The sequence below is a fragment of the Cetorhinus maximus genome, chromosome 6, assembly GCF_964194155.1.
Source record: "Cetorhinus maximus chromosome 6, sCetMax3.hap1.1, whole genome shotgun sequence".
NCBI classification, from domain to species: Eukaryota; Metazoa; Chordata; class Chondrichthyes; order Lamniformes; family Cetorhinidae; genus Cetorhinus; species Cetorhinus maximus.
This window is the reverse complement of record NC_135884.1, coordinates 134863538-134885875: the sequence shown is the minus strand read 5'-3', so window position 1 is coordinate 134885875 and position 22338 is coordinate 134863538. Positions and strand designations below refer to the sequence as shown.

The window sequence follows — 22338 nt, the reverse complement described above, 5'->3', positions numbered from 1 at the left end:
ACTAATCAATGCTCCTCTCTCCTTTCAGGAGAAGACTGCACACAATAACCCTGAGCGGATGTGGGCTGGCAGAGGGCAGGCACAATTGCTCATTCTTACCAGATATGAACAGGAGACTCTCGAGCTGGAGAGGCGCCATTCACCCAGGACTACTGGCAGCGGTGAGGTTGGGATGCCAGTGGGAGGTAAGAGTGCCGTGCACTGAGGTCACAATGTCTGTCATTGCAACCATTCCACTGTTGACTATTTATTGAATTCAGCATCCGGCATGGGTTTCCCATTGATTATGGAAGGAGGAGCGCATCCTGATCCAGGGACCAGGCATGCACATTAACAGTGTTACAACTTCAACTAATCAAATGTCCTTGTTCTTCCTTTCAGCCTCACTGGAGCACACCCGGAACGATAAGGCAGAGGGCCCACCACTGACACCTTAGGGCCCTGACGACTTACATGCACCAACGTCACACCATCTCAGCCAGACAGGCACCAGCTCAGATACCAGCAGCTCAGTGGGGTAAGATCATTGGCTAGTGTCCCGGGGCACAGAGATGAGGGCACTTCACACTCGAGGTGTAGGCGGAGACAGAGAGTTCCCATGGCGCTGGCAGTCGGAGGACTGCAGGGGACCAGGAACATGCTCAGTCGGTGGCTGATGATGTGCCTCTGGAGTCGTCCCTGAGACAGCAGATGCTAGAAGTCCAGCAGGGTGTGCGGGAGGATCTGGCGGAGATACATGAGGGAATGTGTGCCATGGTCTCCGTGATGGAGGAGTCCATCAGCAATGCATTGACCCTCATGGCCGAGCGCAATGCTTCCTCCATGTAGAGAGTGGCAACTGTCATGGAGAGGGTCCTCCAGGGGAACAATCAGGGGTCCCTGGGGTTGCACTCGGACCTGCAATCCCTCACAGCGGCATTGACCTCAGCTGGTCAGTGTCAGTCTGGGAGATGGATTGGGCACCCAGTATCCCAGCTAGGTGCCCATCCATCAATGGTGACCAGGGAGGTCCGCAGCGACCTCACATTGGCACACTGCACGCTCCTCTCAGGGCGCTCCGGATGCGGGCACCAGCTCCTCTGTCCCTCTGCCAGTGACCATGGGATCTGATGAGGCTGTGGCGACTGGGGAGATGCCAGCGTGCCACTGGCTGCTCCCTCCCAGGCGGGGCCATCACAGGCTCCACGGGCCAGAGGGCACCCGCCAAGGTCATCAAGACCAATAGGACAGCAGAGTGAGCAGACTGTCTCCAATGCCAGTGCCAGCCAGGGAGAAGCACCTAGACGTAGGACCCGAAAATGTAAGCATAAGGCACATTAGGCACACCACGGACTTCTCACTGGTGGTTTTCTGTTGCTCTGGTATTAGTTGATTATTAGTCAGTGTGCAGCTCAACACCACTGAATGAACTTTCATTTCTGTTCTGTTTTTTGAAAACATTAAATGCTTTAGTTTTGTACAAGGCTCAGGGTGCTTCCTTACTTCTGCAGGTGTACGGGAACCCATGATGTTATGAGTGACTTGTTCGTCATTGAGCTTTATGACAAGGCACATAGTTAATGTTCCTAACCAGGCAGATGTTGCTCTCAGGTATTGAGGATGGAGCCTGCAGTCCTGGCATGTGTTGGAGGTCCATCTCTGGTGGACTAGCTGAAGGAGTGTTGGATCAAAGCCTCCCAGGTGCCTCTGCCTCCCTGGAGGTTGCCCAGATCAGCATCTACCCCCCTGGCGTTCTCCTGCCTGTGCTCGTCCTTGGACTCACTACTGGACTCATTGTGTGCAGCCAGAGCATCTGCATCTACATCTTCTTCCTCCACTGCGTCCCCCCTTTCCAGCGCCAGATTGTGGAGAGTGCAGCATGCAACCACTATCAGCAACACACGATTGTGGGGGGTATTGCAGTGCACCCCCAAAATGGTCCAGGCATCGGAAGCGCATCTTGAGAAAATCGATGGTTCTCTCCACCACAGCCCTTGTGGAGGCGTGGCTCTTATTGTACCACTGCTCGGCTTCTGTTCTTGGATGGCAGAGAGGCGTCATGAGCCACCTTCTGAGGGGATAGCCCTTGTCACCCACCAGCCATCCATCCAGCCGAGCTGGAGCACTGAAGAGCCCTGGCACCTGGGAGTGTCTGAGGATGTAGGCGTCATGGGAGTTGCCTGGGTACCTTGCACAGACTTGTAAAATCAGCATCCTTTGGTCACACACTATTTGCACGTTCATGGAGTGGAAGCCCTTCCTGTTGACGAAGGCACCGGGCTCACCTGCTGGCACCTTGATGGCCACATGTGTACAGTCTATAGCACCCTGGACGTGGGGGAAGCCAGCAATCGCTGCGCAGCCTCTGGCTCACTCCACCTGGCTGGCATCGTCCCAGCGGTAGTGAATGAAAGTCAATGCACGCCTGAACGGAGCATCTGTCACCTGCTTGACACAAGTGTGGACAGCTAATTGGGAGACTCTGCAAAGATCACCCACCGACCCCTGGAAAGAGCCGGAGGCATAAAAGTTGAGGGTTGTCCACCCACACAGTTGGAGCTGATCTCAGGGCCTATCATCTGACAAATGGAGGTCACTGTCTCCCTTGAGAGATGGAGCCTCCTTTGGCACTGCACCTCAGACTTATTGAGGTAGCTGCTTCGCCGCCTGTATACTCTGGCAGCAGGATAGTGGCGTCTTCTGCGGCCCCTTCCGCCTTGCACTGCCTGTTGGCTCTGCACTCCTTGTGCCTGTGCCTGTCTTCCCAAAGGTGGCTCCCCTGGAGGCTAAATATGGGTTCCTGGCCTCCTCCCTCCTCTGGCCCTCCCTTCCTCCTCAGAGGAGGTGCCTCCAGTGGAGAGCACAACCTCCATTCCCAGGGTAGGGGAAGGCTGCCTGAAACCTGCAAGGCCCCAAGAATGATGTTTACTCCAGGGTCCTCAACCGAAGCCTGTTATCCCTGCACAAGCAGCTCTGAAGAGATTTGAAGTTCTCCTGTTCACACAAGCAAGTAGCAGTAAGTTTAAAAAGTAAATGACTAACTAATAGCACTCGCGGGGCCCACCCACCCCTCTTATCCTGCCTGTGGATGAGGTTTTTAAAAATCTGGCTTACCCGCCTGCCCGTGGCGCCTGTGCGACGCTCTGAAGATCGCACAGACTCCGAAAAATCTCAGTTTATTAATGCACCAAGGGTCTTAAGTGGCCCGTTAATTAATGGCGGGTGCACATCGGACCTCATAGCGCCCGCCCACCGAAATATCGTGATGGCGCACGGTGATGTCGGGACGCACGCCCGATGTCACTACGCATCATTTTATGCGTCGGCGTTCCGGGCCCACCCCCGCACGCCAATGTCAAAATTCTGGCCTATGTGTACAGAGTGTAAATGTAGAATAGTGATAAACCGATTTTCAGTTGTATTAATAAAAATTCACCAGGCTACCACTCTTAAATACGTCAAGGAATTACATTCTAGTTGAAAGGAAAAAGAAAATGATACTGTCATATTGACTGCCTGATTGTGCTGGTTCATGGAAAATTTAACGTTTGTGATTATCCAAATTTATTTTGCTGGGAATTTGAAGTTTCTCCTGACCAGTGCAATATCAAGCACTTTATGGGTGCAATTTACCTCTGCACTCATGTGCTTTACCTCAGTAAACCTTATAAAGTGAGTCTACTGTATAGGCATATATACACAATGTACTTCTTAAAAATTCATTCACGCAATGTGGGCATCACTGGTAAGGCCAGCATTTATTGCCCATCCCTAAATTTGAGTGGCTGAGTAAGCCTGTTCAGACACAACCTCACTGTTGTGCGCCTGGAGTCATATGTAGGCCAGACTGGGTAAGGATGGCAGATCCCTTGCTTAAAACACATTAGCGTACCAGATGGGTTTTTAATGATAATCTGGTTGCTTCACAGCCACCATTACCAGTGGTAGCTTTTTATTCCATATTTATTTAATTAATTAACTGAATTCAAGTGCCCCAGCTGCCATGGTGAGATCTGAACTCATATCTCCAGATCATAAATTCAAGCCTCTGGATTACTAATCCCGTAACATAACTATTATGCCAGCATTTTAGCAATTCTGACTGTTACTAGTGTTGGCATCAAACAAAGTTTGGGGTCAGACTGCATTGCTGGACATATGCCATGGCTTCCAGTCTCTGGTACTTTCCTGACTACAGGATGTCTCATTACGTCATTGAATTCACGTCAACATTTTAAAGCCGTCCCTGTTGCACAATACTTAATCATACAAATCTATTCAAATGGATTCACACTTTAGCTGACATGAACTTTAGTCTTCTCACAGTCTGAAAAAATTGCTTAATTTACTTCTATTAAACAGAGGAGTGTTTTTTTTTATAAGCCCACTAAGAAAAGAGGCTCAACAGATATCATAATTTCCAATAATATTGGAAACACTACTGAAAAACAACAACGTTGGCAGTGTCCCCAAATCCCAAAACTTCAGGATGAAAGGCAGATAGTGTGGCAAAATTGATGCTACTGTACCCATCTTCAGGATACATAATAAATATAAGCATTTGATTTGGGAATTCTATGTGAACTGCAAGAAATGTGAATCAATTATTTTATATGGCATCTTTTACAGCTTCTAAACCTCTACTACCCACTTTTCCACCAGTATGGCGGAACTCACAATAGAAATTCATCATTCAACATTTTGGAGTACTGTATCAGTTAGGCAGAATGGAGACAAAATGGCATGACAGTGGCGTCTACCTTTTAATTAGATCCACTTTCTCATTAACCAATCTTTAGTTGTGTTAGGAAATCTATACGAGTTACTCTAGTTCCTGTACAGCATTTATCCCAACAAAAATGTAACTAAACCATCCAAATTAACAGGTAAACTAATGAATTAACGTTAATAGTTTTCCATTTTACACACATTTTTGTGCTCTTCAAGGCTGGAAACGAAATATTTCCCTCTTTTGTAAAAAAAAAGAAAGTTTTAGCATCAACGATTTTACATCAAGCACAGAATGAGCTAGATAAATAAGAAATAGCCCACTGCACTGCCCAGTATTGGACATTAAGCCCATTCTCTGACAAACACTCATTCTTTAGGTGCCTTCCCTTGAGACTGCCAACATAGGGCCAAATTATTAATGATTTCCTTTCAAGAGTTGTTCCAGGATTTAAAAATTGTTACAGATGGCCTTTTGAAACAGTGTTGCTCTATTTTACACTTGAATGCAACTTATGCAAAGAAATGCAAAATAGCATCCATAGAACACACTAACTACAATACCAATTCCATTTGGAACTGTTCTTCCCACAGTTAACATCAGGATTCTTTAATTCTGCAATTTAATACGCTGCGGTCAAGCTATATTCAGTTATGCAGGAAAGAGCAAATGAAACTCTTCCATTTCAATAAATATTCCTCCTTTTCAATGCCAAGGAAAATGAAACTGCAATTCCATCAGGGTATATTTTACTCTGGTTGTCGCCAAACTATGAACCAACTGCACTGCTACACTGCCAACAACAACAGATAAAAAATTGGGAAATGTAATCCTTGGCCTCGTTAGCATTACTTTAATCTGCCTTGTCCACCTACGTATATTCCACAAATCAACGTACTGACTTCTCCACTAGCATTGTTACCCTTGTTAAATAATAATAAGGAAGATTTAAGTACCCATTTCACAATTATTTCAGATTTAATTATAGCATAACCTATAAACATTTATAACCATTAAAGTTATTTTTTAAAAAGCCACAAGAATCCCATTCTGACTGCTCCTTTTTATCGTTATTGGTGGGCACAGCACATTGTTGTTTTGTTTGAACATATGAGCAGATGTTGCTGGACAAAAACAAATCCAAGGTCCACCTAGACCGCCTTCTACCATTCTGATAGTTGCATGATACAACGATAATGGAGCTGTTGATCAATCATGGCAATCAATCTCCATCTATTAGTCTACAACAAGCTTCTGCGTGAGGCAAGGAAATGGTGGAAAGCAGCTACCCATATGTCATGTCTCAAGCCACTCATTTACTGCATCCCAAATATGGATCAGTGTGATTATAATTGTGATTTGGTAAGTTGGAAAGGAGGTAGGCAATTGCAACACATTGATTCTTTCCGCCACAGTTGTTATTAATTACAGCGTCCAGGCTGCATCTGCTTGCTTCCCTCTTTCCTGTATATGGACACAAGACCTACAGAACAGAATCTGTTACTTCGGCATGAAACAAAAATAAAGGTTCTGCTACTGTTTCCAATTTTCCCAATGTTCTCAGGTTTGACCATTGTTGTACACGTGGTGCCTTTCTACTTGTGAAGTTTGCATATTGTTGCAATTTTTGACTGCTGCATGGGAACCAGTTCTCTTTCTGATCTTCTCCTTTGGGAGTGTCTCAAACTATTGCATTTTTGTTCTGCATTTATGTATGACTCAGTGTGTCTAATTTAGGCTTATGGAGGCACGTCCAACCTTCCGAGCATCACAGTGTCCCAGTTCAGCCAGACCATTGAATTATAATTAAAAGAATGCCTTGAGCTATGCAAAGTAAACTATGCTTTTCACGACAAACATAAATTATTAAGCAAAACTTTACTAGGAATAGAAGCTTTATGGGATTGCATAGCAGATTTTACTCCGGCAAGGTTTAAAGTACACAATTAAATTGCCCATGTCACTTTTTAAGTTTTTCCTATATTGATGAGAGACTTCGTGACACGAGCCTGCCATAAGTGACCATGAAGCTGTTGAAATGGTATAAAAACTCCAGCAGTTTATCAAGGTTCTGTCACCTTTATCCGACTGGACCCATATGTGATTCCGGTCCCAACAATATGCTCGACTCTTAGGCCAGAATTTTCTCAGCCCCTTGGAGGCGGATTTGGAGGATAGGCTGCCGGGCAAGTTACAGAGAGATGTGCTGGGCCAGCTCCCAAACATTTCTCCATCTCCATGCATTTTTTGCGGGGGCAGGCACCAGGGCGCTGATGCCAACCTGCCCAAGTAAGCAGCTGAATAGGTGATTAAGCTTAAATTTTACCTCGACATTGCTGTTTTCCCAGAGCCAACCGGGACCCTCCACTGTGTCCATGACTTGCCGAGTGCACAGGGAAAACCCATGTTACATTACATCTGGGATTAATATCATAAAAGAATGGGATACTTGCATTCGAAGGTATGCAGCAGAATCTGAAGCAGCCTGCTGCTACTGAGCATGCTGTGACTTAAGAGCAGCCTCTTCCTTCTCACCTCCCTCTGACAGTGGTGCTCTCTCTTGCTCCCCCAGTTGCTTTAGCTGCACTCCCACAATAGCTGCTGGACACCTTCACATGCTGGCTCCTGATTGGACCTATTTGAATGGTGAATGCGGAGGCGGCCTGTTAATTGGTCGCCTCCCATAAGATAACGATATGGTGTGCACCACTGACACATGCGGAGTCAGGACCTGGAAATGGTCCCGCATTCAAAGATGTTTAAAGTGGAGAAAACTCCGGCGTTAAATGCCCCTCCGAAATGGGAGAGCAAGCTCCGGGGGGGTTCTGCCAAACTGCTACTAAGGGCTGGAGTGGCTCAAGACGTAGTTCACCGTCACCTTCTCAAGAGCAACTGGAGAGGGTCAATAAGTGCTTGCCTTGGCAGTGATGCTAATATCTTGAGAATTGATTACAATAAAAAAAACTCACTGCTTACAGCAAGGTTGAGTGAAAAATGTTAACATTGCAATTTACAAGGACACATGTTGACTGAAAACCAGGATCATTCTGAAGTAGGATTTTTTGCGCAAGAATTGCATGCACTTCATAAGATTATTAATATATCACATAACATATACATGTATACGTACATATACACACACATATAATGTATATATAGATATAAAATATATACATATGCACACATATATATATGCTTTGATTTCCACCAGGAGGAGCTAATTCTACATTCATCATGCAATGCTGTCAAACAACCGATAACTGAATTCAGTGAGCATACTGTACATGTGAACTGGGCTGTTCTTGCTAGGGGTTTCCAAGCCCCATATAACACAGTGGGCTGGAGGTGGTGGGCAAGTCACCAGCACTCGCACTGGTCAAAGAACCCCCATCGACTCTATAAATATTTCTGCTGCAGCCAGAGGCCACTATCTTCTAGCTACAAAACCTTGGAAATCTGTGTCTGCCAAACTTAAGCAATTTGTTTTGGGTAATTTAGAAGTATGTATGATATATGTTTTCCTCCGGTTGCTATCAGAGTACATGGTGCATTGAAATGTGTCTATTGTATTAATAGTTCAGATTAAAGAAGAATTCTAACATTGCTCAATCTGGGGAGATACTTTTCACTGGTGAAAACTCCGGATATGCATCAGGAGGCAATGGCGAGTGTTATTGTCACCAGACTAGTAATCCAAAGACCCAGGGTAGTGCTCTGGGAACCCGGGTTCAAGTCCCGCCATGGCAGATAGTGGAATTTGAATTCAATAAAAATATGGAATTAAAAGTCTAATGATGACCATGAAACCATTGTCGATTGTTCTAAAAAACCCATCACTAATGTCCTTTGGGAAGGGAAATCTGCTGTCCTTACCTGGTCTGGCCTGCATGTGACTCCAGAGCCACAGCAATGTGGTTGACTCTTAAATGCCCTCTGAGCAATTAGGGCTGGCCAGCGATGCCTACATCCATGAACGAATTAAAAAACCAGATTAAATACAAACGTACCATATTATGTTTGAGGATTCTCTGAACCACAGGTGTGAACACTTCTATGACAACCATCGATCGAGGCCGCTCTCTGCAGTGCTGCAAAATAAAATACCTTTGAAACTACGCTACATATGATCATACAGCAAAAACGGAGGCTATTTAGCTCACCGTTCCACTGCTGGCTCTTTGTAAAGCTACCCAATTTGTCCCATTCCACTGCAAAGATTTCCTTTATAAGTATATATTCGATTTGTTTTTGAACGTCACTATTGAATCTGCTCCTATTACCCAATTTTAAGAAGTGGTTGTGTTAAAAAAACCACTCTCCTTATCTTAGCTCTGGCTCTTTTGCCAATTATTTTAAATCTGCATCCTCTGTTAAGTGGCCCACCTCTCATCAAAACCCTTCATAATTCTGAACATCTCAATTAAATCTCCCCTTCACCTTCTCTGCTCTCAGGAGATTCTCTGGTTTCTCCATATCTGGACCTAAATCTACAATCTGATTCTCCAAGAGAATCCTTCACATTGCATTTGATTAATAAGGTAGCAATGGTTTCGAAGATCAGTTGCATTTGCAAAATGCTGTATATTTCCATCTGATTTGCTTTAATTAGCAGCTGTACCTTCTACAAAGCACATTACACAGCTTGGTTCAAAGTGATTGGCAGCAAATGCAAATTTGAATTGAATTGCGTTGCACAAGAACTGTTCCAGCCTCCCTCCCAGCAAGCACGAACATACATAAAGAATTAGAGATATGTACCTTGCAGAAAAACTCGCAGAGATCTGGAGGAGGATGGTTGTTTTCCAGCAAAGGTGCGATTGCCTGAGGGACAGAAATAAGACACGTCATATTATTCTACATTCCCGCTTTTGGCAAATCAATTTATCCTTCTTCAAATATATTTGTTATTAGTTTGAAAAGGAAAAGGAAATCTTTCTGTTCAATGTCATTCCCTCACCAGCTCTCTCCTATAATGTTCTTATATTTATTATCTCGTTTTAAGTATCCTCAATGTGCTGCTTTCCGGTAACACAGGTTACAGTAACAGTCCATAAACATTTTTCTTCCAGGTTTTGTATCCCAGTGTTACCCCCACAATAAGTTGAACACTGCAGCAATGTCACCAAAGTAGATGACTGGTAATGCCTCTCTGAGGCTTTCCATCTGGCTAAGAGCAGGGTGGGACAAAGGCTAGCCCCTAATGATAGGTCTTCCCCACCAGTATCCATTTGTGAACCAGGCAAGAGGTCTTGTGCCTCATTAGTTAGTGCCCCTGCCTCTGAGCCAGGAACTCCAGGTTCAAGTCTCATGCCAGGATTTGTTGGCCACAGAAGGAGCGTAACTCTTTCGAGTTATCAACAGATTGCATGTAACTCTTTCGAGTACATTCACAGTTCTTGGTTTCCGGGAGTGGGACATGAACCCACAACCTTTTGATTCAAAGGCGAGGGTGCTATGAACTGAGCCACAGCTGACACCTCAACAGAAGGAGCGTACATGAAGCAGTTCAAACAGGTTGATAATTAGCCTGCTAATCCTTCCAACACTTCCCCCATATTTCCCAAAGGGAAAACTGTGTGTGTGGGAAGATACAAAACAAACAAGGTGAACCAGGTTATAACAAAAGCAGAAAATGCTGGAAAAACTCAGCAGGTCTGGCAGCGTCTGTGGAGAGAGGAACAGAGTTAATGTTTCGAGTCTATTATGACTCTTTATCAGAGCTCTGATCGGAAGTAAACCAGGCTAGCTGATTGATCATCAACATTGATCATCTATTCTGAAGCACTGTGGGACTTGCCTGGCTCAAATAGATTCAGTGGCAGCTGACCCCACTTAACACAACCCAATCATGATAGGCATCATGAATAGCCAGGTACAAAAGATAAATTTATCCAAGAATGTGGAGATGAATGGGGCAAATATCCAGTCGGATTGCTCACGTTGCAGTTATCCAGTGATACTGTCTACACGCCTGCATTGTAATAAATAACCCTTGTATTTATATATGTTGAAACAGCTCAAAGCACTTCAGGCAAAGAGTTACTTTCAAAGGGCAGTGACTATTATGTAGGCAAATGCAGCAGCCATTAAACAACAGCAGCGTCCCATAAACAGCTTTGTAAATTTGCTGCAGAATTCAGCACCTGTTGTTATGAGTGAAAATGGAAAGCACTCAGCCAGGGATGAGAACACCTTTCAAAATATAATTACTGCCTCACAAACTCTCTTCATTCCCCACTGCCTCAGTAATAGTAACTTGTTTATTTGACATTGGGTCCAGATTGAGCCACAATTTACTTCAAATAACTGCTGGGAAGACCAAAACCATTGTCTTCGGCCCCTACCATAAACTGCTACCAATTCTATCCCCTTCCCAGCTACTGTCTCAGACTGCTTTAATCAATGGCATTCTGTTTGACCCCAAGCTAAGCTTCTGAAACTATACACTCTGCATCACAAACACTGCCTTTTTCCACCTCCATAACATATCCAGTGTTCACCCCTGCATCAACTCATCTGCTGCTAAAACCCTCATCAATGCTTTTGTTACCTCCATACCCAAATATTCCAATGTACTCCCGGCTGGTCTTCCACTTTTCACCCATCATAAATGTGAACTAATTGAAAACTCTGCTAATCATATCCTAATCTGCTCCTCAACTGCCCCTGTGGTCACTGGCCTACATTAACTTCTGGTCTATCAATGCCTAAAATTTACAATTCTCATCCTTATGTTCAAAGTCCTCCATGGCCTTGCCTCTCCCTAATGTTGTAATGGTTCTGTAACACTCCAGTCCTACAATTAGGAAAACTTTATGTTCCTCCAACTCTGGCCTCTTATGCGACACACTGCCTCACAACCCCCACCCCGCCCCCCCGCACTCCATTGCCCCACCCGTCCAAACCACCCCTCCCCTCCAACTGCCCTACCACTCCCTTTGGCCAAGTACTTATGGTGGCCATGTTGGCCCTCATGCTCCTCCTTGAACCCCCTCTCTCTCCTCCTTTAAGGTTCTCGTTCAAATTTTAACCAAGTATTTAGTCACCCCTCCTAATAACTTTTTTTTTCCTTAAAGTCAATTTTTGTCTGATTACACATCTGCAAATCACCTTGGGATGCCTTTTATATTAAAGGCACTTATGAAAATGTAAGCTATTGTTGTACACACTTAGATGGACATTGTGGCCTCCTTTATAGTGAAACTAATTCACTAGTAATGGCATAATTTGGCGCGTTCAAAATTACTTTGAGCTTTCTCTTGTGTACTGCAGACAGTAAAATCTCTGAAAAATGTTGCTCCAATTAGAAATAGCAGCACAGCTGTCTCTGGACAATGTCTAATTTTGCCAAGTATTGGAAAATCTGACAGAACCTCTGAATGTGGAGAAACAATTAGGATTCAACATCTGCACTGATCAACATGATGTATGTGATAAGCAAATACAATGAAGGGATATGACATAAGTACAGGATCTTACAGGTGGTCAGACAGGTTAATATTAACTCTAGGTCCCACTTTCTCACACTACTCCGGGAGCCAGTCAAATCAACTTCAAGTAGTTTACACTCATCTATTTGGCTATAATAACAATATTAAATACCTGCACATTTTTTTTGTCTCTTATTGGTCAAAAGATGACTACTGTAGTAAGGCCAGGAGAAAGAAACAAATTCCACAGGTTGGCGATCCTGGCATGAAACTTCATAGACGAGAAAGAGGATTGGCAAAGGATGTGGAGGTCGGTGCCCTCAATCAGCAACCCCAGTGACTTTCCATTCATATTAAGATAATAACCAGAGACTTGGGAGAGCTAAGAAGTTGGTGCATTGATCTTCTGTAAGATCCAGTTTGTATGTCATATCCCTTCATTGTATTTGCTTATCATCACATTCAACATCTGCACTGATCAACATGATGTATGTCCAGTTAATTCTAATTGTTTCTCCACACTTAAGAGGTTCTGTCAGATTTTCTAATACTTTGGCAAAATTCGACACTGTCTAAAGACAGCTGTGCCTGCTATATCTATTTGGAGCAGCATTTTTCAGAGATTTTACTGTCTTTGGTACACAAGTACACATTGGTCTCCATGCCCAGATGTTTAATCAGTCCTTTTATCAAGTGAGGAACCTTGTTGGGAGTGCTAACTTGTAAAATTTGCCTCAAATGTGCAGCCTTATTTCTGCAGGTCCTATTCTTCACCTATACAACCCACTGAACACCACGCATACATAGAGACTTACCACAATGATATTTTCATGTTCCTGGGTCGTTAGCTTGAGGTTCTGGAAGGATATAAGAGGAAAATGAAACTAAAAAAATGTAACAGCTTAATTATGATAACACTTATATTTTAAAAATAACATTGGCTATAGCCAGAAAAGTGTTTAATTTAACTTCACCAGCTTTAGACTCTGGACAACATCAGATTGTAATTATGTTAAGGTATTGCAGGCTGCAGCAAATTACTTTGAAAGATGGAGCACAATAACCATTTTAATAAAGAATGTAAGTATATTTTATGTTTATATGATGTGAAATTGCATATTCTTTAACAGCAGATTTATTGCAGATATGGTCTATTATGATTAAATACTGTTTCCCTTCTCCCAATCTTTACCTGATGTCAACTAATGTTAGAAATTTAATGGATTCCTCTAAGCCTCCTCTATTCCATTCATATTACAAATGTGCAGAAAATTATGCTTGCAGTTGATACTGAGGAGGTCCAAGGAGTTACCCACCTTGGCAGTTGGTGGAATTTAAATTCAATTAATAACATCTGGAATATAAGGCTAGTCTCAGTAATAGTGACCATGAAACTATCATTCATTGTCATAAAAACCCATCTGGTTCACTAATATCCTTTTGGAAAGGAAATCTGCTGTCCTTACCTGGTCTGGCCTACATGTGACACCAGTCACACAGCAATGTGGTTGACTCTTAACTGCCCTCTGAAATGGCCTAGCAAGACTCTCAGTTCAAGGGAAATTAGGTATGGGCAACAAATGCTGGCCCTGTCAGTGATGCCCACATCCCATGAAAGAATTTTTAAAAATAGCTGTGGGGCATTGATTTTGCTCAGGGTGCAGTTGCAATGTCATCAGTGTGTACGTAATCTTTTCAAATGGAAAATATGGGACCAACTAACATGACTGCTGCTGGAATGGATGAGTGTCACATGACGAAGAATCCAGAATACTTCCGGGGAGTTGCTTTGTAAATTGCATTCCCATAATGTAAGAGAAAAGCAAGAGAAAACAAACTAAAAGAAGGAGAAAGGAAGTGTAGAACAAATTTAAAGTTTGAACTTTCATGTATTATATATATATATATATACACATAATTAACTACCATGAATCACAATAAAATGCAATTTGGTTGAAAAAATAAAGAAGTTTTTGTTGTGAGAATACGAAAGTGAATGTGTGTGTGTTTTTTTGTTATTTTTTCCCCCTATAACATAACAGGACTTCTGAAAAAAGTCCTTATCTAATTTTTAAGGCTTAAATGGGGAGACAAAGTTGACATCGGTGTGGTGGGTGCTTGACTCCAACAAAAATGGGAGACACATTCATCAACTATCCACCAGGCTGGTGTATGAGATGCTAACTTAAAAAATAAGAATCTTGCATTTTGTATATACAAATATTGGATTTTTGCAACTCCCTCTCTCAACTGGGCAGAATACATAGCATCCAAGTTAGTGCAGGGCTGCATATGAGGAGTTTTTTATTGTTCAGGATGGAAGGAGATACATGCTACAATTAGAAATCATGTGGTGCAAAGGCAGGGAGGGAATCTTAAAGTTAAAACAAAATCACTCACCAACAGCAATGTTGATAAAATTAATATAGCGTAACATTAATATAACCATTATTCAGTACAAAATCAAAAGCCATTATCACCTTGTAGAACTGTGGGTATAATCTATTAATGTTACTTGCAAATACAGGCTAAGACCAACAAGCATTATTCTTATATAAAAACAAAATATTCAGATGTTGGACATCTGAAATAACAACAGAAAATGCTGTAAATATTCAGCAGGTCAGGTACATCTGTGGAGAGAGAAGCAGAGTTAACGATTCAGGTCAGTCCCGACGAAGTTTAAGCAGCCAGAAGGCTCTGATTAGCTCTGACCTGATAGACTCATAGACATTTACAGCACAGGAGGCCATTCGGCCCATCATGTCTGCACTGGTCAACAAAGATCTGACAACACTAATCACATTTTCCAGCGCTTGGCCCATAGCCCTGGAGGCTATGACAACGCAAGTGAATATCTAAATATTTCTTAATTATTACGTGAGTTTCTGACTCAATCACCCTTTCAGGCAATGAGTTCCAGACTCCCAAACCCTCTGGGTGAAAAAATTTCTCCTCAACTCCCCTCTTAGCCTTCTATCTCTTACCTTAAATCTATGCCCCCTGGTTATTAACCCCTCTACTAATGGAAAAAAGTGCCTTCCTGTCCACCCTATCTATGCCACTCAATCTTATACACCTCTTATCAGGTCCCCTCTCAACCTTAGCTGCCCCAAAGAAAACAACCCCAGCCTATCCAATCTTTCCTCATAGCTCAGACCCTCCAGCCCAGGCAGCATCCAGGTAAATCTCCTCTGCACCCCCTCCAGTACAATAATGTGGTGACCAGAACTGCACACAGTACTCCAGTTGTGGCCAAACCAGTGTTTTATACAGTTCCAGCATAACCTCCCTGCTCATGTATTCTATGCCTCAGCTAATAAAGGCAAGTATCACACATGCCTTCCTGGAATGATTGGAGAAAATCCAAAAGGGTAATTTGTCTTCCTTTCTTTAGCCTGTCCAGAGCACCCCCCAACTGGTGGAAGATCCAGGGTATGGCCACAGCAGCATGGGCTGAGTTTTCCCAGCCCTGTGATGGCAGGCTTCGAGATTGGAAAGGGGGAGAGGTGAGGGGTGTACTGGAAATTAGGGAGGGAGCCGCATTGAGAGGGCATTCCCATAACCAGGGAACTTTCCTGGGCTGGGGGTGAGGGGGAAGAGCGCTGGGAAGCAGATCAACTGCCCGCAACCAATTAACATAGTCAAGGCCCCAATTAGGAGCAATTTTACAGTCTCTCTGGCATTTGACTAGTGCTGGAGGAGCCTCTCACCCAATCCCCACCCCCACCATTTCATGCAGAGGCCATCTTGCTGCCAGCGTGTGGACTTGGGACCCCCAGTGGTCCCAATGCTGGGATCCCGAAGCCCGCAGGAAAATCTTGTCTCCATAAATTGGGAGGCTAGGGACAGCACTCTCAACCCTATTTTTAGTCCATTGATGGGTCTGCTTTTAGTGCAGGCTTAGGCCCAGCTCAGCATACCAGAGAAACCCCAGAAACCCTGGGACAAACAAAAAGGGACGCCGACCAATCAAAATGGGCATTCCCCAGGAGCAAAGGTTATCCAAATCTGTCCTTTAATGTCAGTAAAGATAGACCTCCCTCCATTACATTTCAAAACTTGCAGCTGAATTGATACATTCTAAAACAGGTGCCAGAAAACACCTTAAATTGAATTGGAATGACATGCGACAAAAAAGGCCGACTTCAAAATCATCTTGATTGACTTTTATCCATACCTCTGAGAGGAGCTTAGAAACTATCTCCAGTGGTGCTTGGTGAATGGAATCATCCTGAAGTGGTGAGAATAATGCCATGTCCACCAGAGTCCGAATCTCCTTCAACACAACCTCCCAGCGACTCGGGTTACTAAGTACCTTTTTGTACTTGTAAATCTTTTTCTGAAAGGAAGGGGAGGAAAAAAGATAGTGAATAAATAGGAAACCCTTGAAACTTGAGATGATGGTCGAAGAAATTAGACCTGCAAAGATTTCTATTTAATTTAGTCTTATAAACAGAGCATGATTTTCATGAGAAAGGATTGGACAAACATAGTTTTGTTTGGGCAAAGGGATGAGACAGAAAAACTTTTCACCAGTTTCGTTACAGCACAGTGTTGCACTTTGAGTTTGTAAGCAAGCAAACAAGTTGTTTGGCAAGTCATCATTCAGACGCCTTTGAGGAAGGATAAACAGAATTGTGCATAATGATGTGTATCCACATTATCAATTCAAATTATCGGTCATCTGGATTCGTGATCCCCACAATGAAACTTTTCAAAGCGCTAAAAGTTGGCAAAGTTAGATGACTTTGTGAATGCACGAGCATTAGTGTAGATTGAGGGTGAAACCTTGTGCCATTCTGTTATACTGCTCAATGCAATATGGGGAGGAGCCTGAACATACTTAGTGTGCATGCTTAAATTTCCATTCTGAGTAATTGGTTACAACAGCTCACTCCGACTCTAGAATGACCCAGCAGATTTTAGTTGATTTTTGTAAACCCAACCAAGCTCCTTATAAAAAAAACAATATTGGAATAGTTTAACAATGTACTGAACTGCAACACAAAGAGACTCAGCTTCTAAAACTGCATTCCTTTACTAACCAATGTTTCTCCTTGCCATTGTGGACCCTGAGTAGAATGACACTGTGATCAGCTTGCAATCCCACAGATTTTCATCTCACATTTTGTTGTATTTTAGATTATTTAGCAAACACTGAAAGGGATGATATTAACCTGAGTCCAACTGGGGGGACTTTTGAATGAGCTCATAAGCCCCAATAAAGATTTCATTATATATCAACAATAGACACTGCTACAATATCATTAAAAGTATCTTAAGACTACTTTCGGACTGTGAGGCAAGTGAAATTCGAAAGGTATTTGTTAACATACTCCTAACCAGTTGATGCAACTTGCCTCAGTTCAGATTTCACATGCAGGTAAGCATTTCTGATTCTTACAGATTGGAACCTACTAGACATCTATATCATTATCTTACAAATGATTCAATTCTGCTACAGGTCCATTCATGCACATTTTGATGCATGACAGGGAAAAATCAAATGCATGTTTGCAACAAGTAGATACTGTTTAAATGCAAACGTGTTGATATTTCATTTTCACTATTTTCCAGTGCATTTGGCAATGTGTATTCAGAATATTTTTTGAGCAGGATATGATTAAACAGATTTGTTTCTTAAGAGGTTAAAACCAATTTCTTCTCATGGCTACTGAGAATCTTGCAAAAGCTGTTCTGCCACAATGGTGCTACACCCAGAGTCAGCTTCTGCCCACATTACTGTACTGACAGTGACTGGCATAACAGCAAATGCTGGGGAAGCACAGTGTGGTTGAGACTGCTCCCCCAGCAATTCTTTTATGATCGTAATAACCATATCTAGCTGTCACCTGAAAGTAACAAGTGATCAATCTAATGAGTTCATCTTCAGTATTGCATAACCAGAGTAAAATTGTCCTGTTAACCTGGAGGTCCTGATCTGAATTCCATCTCAAACAAATGGCCCACATTTGTTCTATTCTGTCGCGCTGCTATTTATGAAAATCCCCTTACTCAGAGTGAAAGAGACAAGGGGGTAATTCGATGAGGCTAGAAGCTACATATATTAATACACAGTACCCTGTTCTTTGCAGACAGAAAGAACATGTATACAGATTGGGGTCAAAACAAAAACAGAATTACCTGGAAAAACTCAGCAGGTCTGGCAGCATCGGTGGAGAAGAAAAGAGCTGACGTTTCGGGTCCACATGACCCTTCAACAGAACTGAAGTATAGTTAGGAGAGAGGTGAAATATAAGCTGGTTTAAGGTGGGGGGCGGGGGGAGAGAGAAGTTGAGGGTAGGGTGGTTGTGGGGACAAGCAAGCAGTGATAGGAGCAGATAATCAAAAGATGCCACAGACAAAAGGATCAAAGAGGTGTTGAAGGTGGTGATATTATCTAAGAAAAGTGCTAATTAAGAATGGATGGCAGGGTACACAAGGTACAGCTCTAGTGGGGGTGGGGTGGAAAGACTAACAAGGTATTAGTTGTAGATTTAAAAATAATGGAAATAGGTGGGAAAAGAAGAATCTATATAAATTATTGAAAAAAAAACAAAAGGGAGGGGGAAGAAATGGGGTGGGGATGGGGGGAGGGGGAGTTTAAGATCTAAAGTTGTTGAATTCAATATTCAGCCTGGAAGGCTGTAAAGTGCCTAGTCGGAAGATGAGGTGCTGTTCCTCCAGTTTGTGTTGGGCTTCACTGGAACAATGCAGCAAGCCAAGGACAGACATGTGGGCAAGAGAGCAGGGTGGAGTGTTAAAATGGCAAGCGACAGGGAGGTTTGGGTCTTTCTTGCGGACAGACCGCAGGTGTTCTGCAAAGCGGTCGCCCAGTTTGCGTTTGGTCTCTCCAATGTAGAGGAGACCGCATTGGGAGCAACGAATGCAGTAGACTAAGTTAGGGGAAATGCAAGTGAAATGCTGCTTCACTTGAAAGGAGTGTTTGGGCCCTTGGACGGTGAGGAGAGAGGAAGTGAAGGGGCAGGTGTTGCATCTTCTGCGTGGGCATGGGGAGGTGCCATAGGTGGGGGTTGAGGAGTAGGGGGTGATGGAGGAGTGGACCAGGGTGTCCCGGAGGGAACGATCCCTACGGAATGCCGCCAGGGGGGGTGAAGGGAAGATGTGTTTGGTGGTGGCATCATGCTGGAGTTGGCGGAAATGGCGGAGGATGATCCTTTGAATGCGGAGGCTGGTGGGGTGATAAGTGAGGACAAGGGGGACCCTATCATGTTTCTGGGAGGGAGGAGAAGGCGTGAGGGCGGATGCGCGGGAATGGGCCGGACAAGGTTGAGGGCCCTGTCAACGACCGTGGGTGGAAAACCTCGGTTAAGGAAGAAGGAGGACATGTCAGAGGAGCTGTTTTTGAAGGTAGCGTCATCAGAACAGACGCGACGGAGGCGAAGGAACTGAGAGAATGGGATGGAGTCCTTACAGGAAGCGGGGTGTGAGGAGCTGTAGTCGAGGTAGCTGTGGGAGTCGGTAGGCTTGTAATGGATATTGGTGGACAGTCTATCATCAGAAATTGAGACAGAGAGGTTAAGGAAGGGAAGAGAAGTGTCAGAGATGGACCATGTGAAGATGATGGAGGGGTGGAGATTGGAAGCAAAATTAATAAATTTTTCCAGTTCCCGACGAGAGCATGAAGCAGCACCGAAGTAATCATCGATGTACCGGAGAAAGAGTTGTGGGAGGGGGCCGGAGTAGGACTGGAACAAGGAATGTTCCACATACCCCATAAAGAGACAGGCATAGCTGGGGCCCATGCGGGTACCCATAGCCACACCTTTTATTTGGAGGAAGTGAGAGGAGTTAAAGGAGAAATTGTTCAGTGTGAGAACAAGTTCAGCCAGACGGAGGGGAGTAGTGGTGGATGGGGATTGTTCAGGCCTCTGTTCAAGGAAGAAGCTAAGGGCCCTCAGACCATCCTGGTGGGGGATGGAGGTGTAGAGGGATTGGACATCCATGGTGAAGAGGAAGCGGTTGGGGCCAGGGAACTGGAAATTGTTGATGTGACGTAAGGTGTCAGAGGAATCATGGATGTAGGTGGGAAGGGACTGGACAAGGGGAGAGAGAAGGGAGTCTAGATAACGAGAAATGAGTTCCGTGGGGCAGGAACAGGCTGACACGATCGGTCTGCCAGGACTGTTCTGTTTGTGGATTTTGGGTAGGAGGTAGAAGCGGGCCGTCCGAGGTTGGGCGACTATCAGGTTGGAAGCTGTGGGAGGAAGATCTCCAGAGGAGATGAGGTCAGTGACAGTCCTGGAAACAATGGCTTGATGTTCTGTGGTGGGGCCATGGTCCAGGGAGAGGTAGGAGGAAGTGTCTGCAAGTTGACGCTCAGCCTCCGCGAGGTAGAGGTCAGTCCGCCAGACAACAACAGCACCACCCTTGTCAGCGGGTTTGATGACAATGTTGGGGTTGGACCTGAGAGAACGGAGTGCAGTAAGTTCAGAGAGAGACAGATTAGAATGGGTGAGAGGAGCAGAGAAATTGAGACGGCTAATGTCATGCCGACAGTTCTCAATGAAAAGATCAAGAGAAGGTAAGAATCCAGAGGGAGGGGTCCAGGTGGAGGGAGAATATTGGAGGTGGGTAAAAAGATCCGTTGAACGGGGAGAGGACTCCTGCCCAAAGAAGTGAGCACGGAGACGAAGACGGCGGAAGAAGAGTTCAGCATCATGCCAAGCCCGAAATTCATTGAGATGAGGGCGTAAGGGTATGAAACTAAGTCCTTTGCTGAGCACTGAACGTTCAGCATCGGAGAGGGGAAGGTCAGGGGGTATAGTGAATACGCGGCTGGGGCTGGGATTGGAAGATGGGGTGGGGACGGAGGGACAAGCAGGGGTGGAGGGTCCCAGATGGGTGTTGGTGTCGATGAGTTATTGGAGCTTGCATTCCTTAGCACTTAGTTCTTGTTGAGGCGTCGGATGAGGCGAAGAATAAAATGAAACTGGAGGAACGCGCAGCTTTGATAAAGGGTGCGGCGGTGCTGCTGGAGGGAGAGGTCGAGTGTGTTCATATGGCAGCGCATGGCACTGAGTGTGAATCTCAGAATGCGATGGGAACAGCAGTCCGAGAAACGTTTTATGTCCCGGAGATACCTGTAATCCTGGGTGGGTTCGAAACAAGAGAGATGGAATTTCAGTTGAAATCCACGTGGGGTGAGTCGGAGACAGAGACAGTCACTGAGAAAGGAAATATGGCTGTGAAAGCAGGTTTTAGTAAACACCTTGTCAAACACCAGGAGAGAAATGGAAAGCAATGAAGGTGAACAGGGCAGAAGAGACAGGCGGAAATCCTGTCAGAGAACAGAGCAATACTTCTTCAGGGAAGGCATTTCTTGAAGAGAAGTGGCAGTCAATTAAACACAGAGATAAAAACAAAAAGCTACTGCGGATGCTGGAAATCCAAAACAAAAACAGAATTACCTGGAAAAACTCAGCAGATTGGGGTGCCTGTTTCAACTAAACAAAATAGGCAACAGCCATTCTCTAGTTCATTCCCCAGGGCAATGCCTTGATTTAACAGTCAACCTGCCTGGTTTGAATTTAAACAAAGCTTAGAGTTAACTGTCAGTCATAAGTTAACTGGTGCATTCTCCATGGCAATACCTCTGCCAATGAGAGTCCACTTTCCAACCAATCAGTACTCTCTTCAGTATTCTCTTCTCACAAAGTATAAATTGTTGTTCCATTTACATTTGGTATTGTTGCAAATTCTCCTGTTAAGTGCAAGATGAAAAGCTTCAATAACATGTTAAAGAGGAACATGTGGTTCCTGTTAGCTCTTTGGGTGAACGTATCATTTGTAGACGGCAGAGTCATGCAGACCAGGAAAGTTTAAACCACAGTAACACTTGCCTGAATATTGCAAAAATAAAACTGGGCTAAATTTATCAATCTCAACTGAAATAGTGATGGAGGTGCTCTAATTGGTTTCCGGGAAACCAGACATTTCAAATTAAAGTCCAAATAAACAGTGTAGCCCCTTTGTTAGGCATCGTCTTGTGGTCTTGTGTGCTTTTCTAAAAGTTGTTTGAATCTACAATTTTCTTCAATTCTAAGGCACTTCCAAAATAACCACTGGGAGAAAGTCATTTCTGTCAATCACTATAAACAATGTCAACTGCATTTTATATGCCAAAGCACAAACCAAGTATTTTCACTGGTGCTGTCTGGTGAATGAATCTCAAAG

At 44.0% G+C, this 22338-nt stretch overlaps 1 protein-coding gene across 2 annotated transcripts in view; it reads right to left on the bottom strand.

Moving 5' to 3' along the window:
- Nucleotides 1–22338, bottom strand: part of cmip (c-Maf inducing protein) — a 229479-nt gene that overhangs the window by 57940 nt on the left and 149201 nt on the right. For both annotated transcript variants that reach the window (XM_078544544.1, XM_078544545.1), the window contains exons 4-7: nt 16319–16480; nt 12954–12995; nt 9467–9529; nt 8716–8796 (exon numbers count right to left, since the gene is read on the bottom strand). In XM_078544544.1, coding sequence (XP_078400670.1) covers nt 8716–8796; nt 9467–9529; nt 12954–12995; nt 16319–16480 — 348 coding nt within the window. The remainder of the gene's footprint in view (nt 1–8715; nt 8797–9466; nt 9530–12953; nt 12996–16318; nt 16481–22338) is intronic.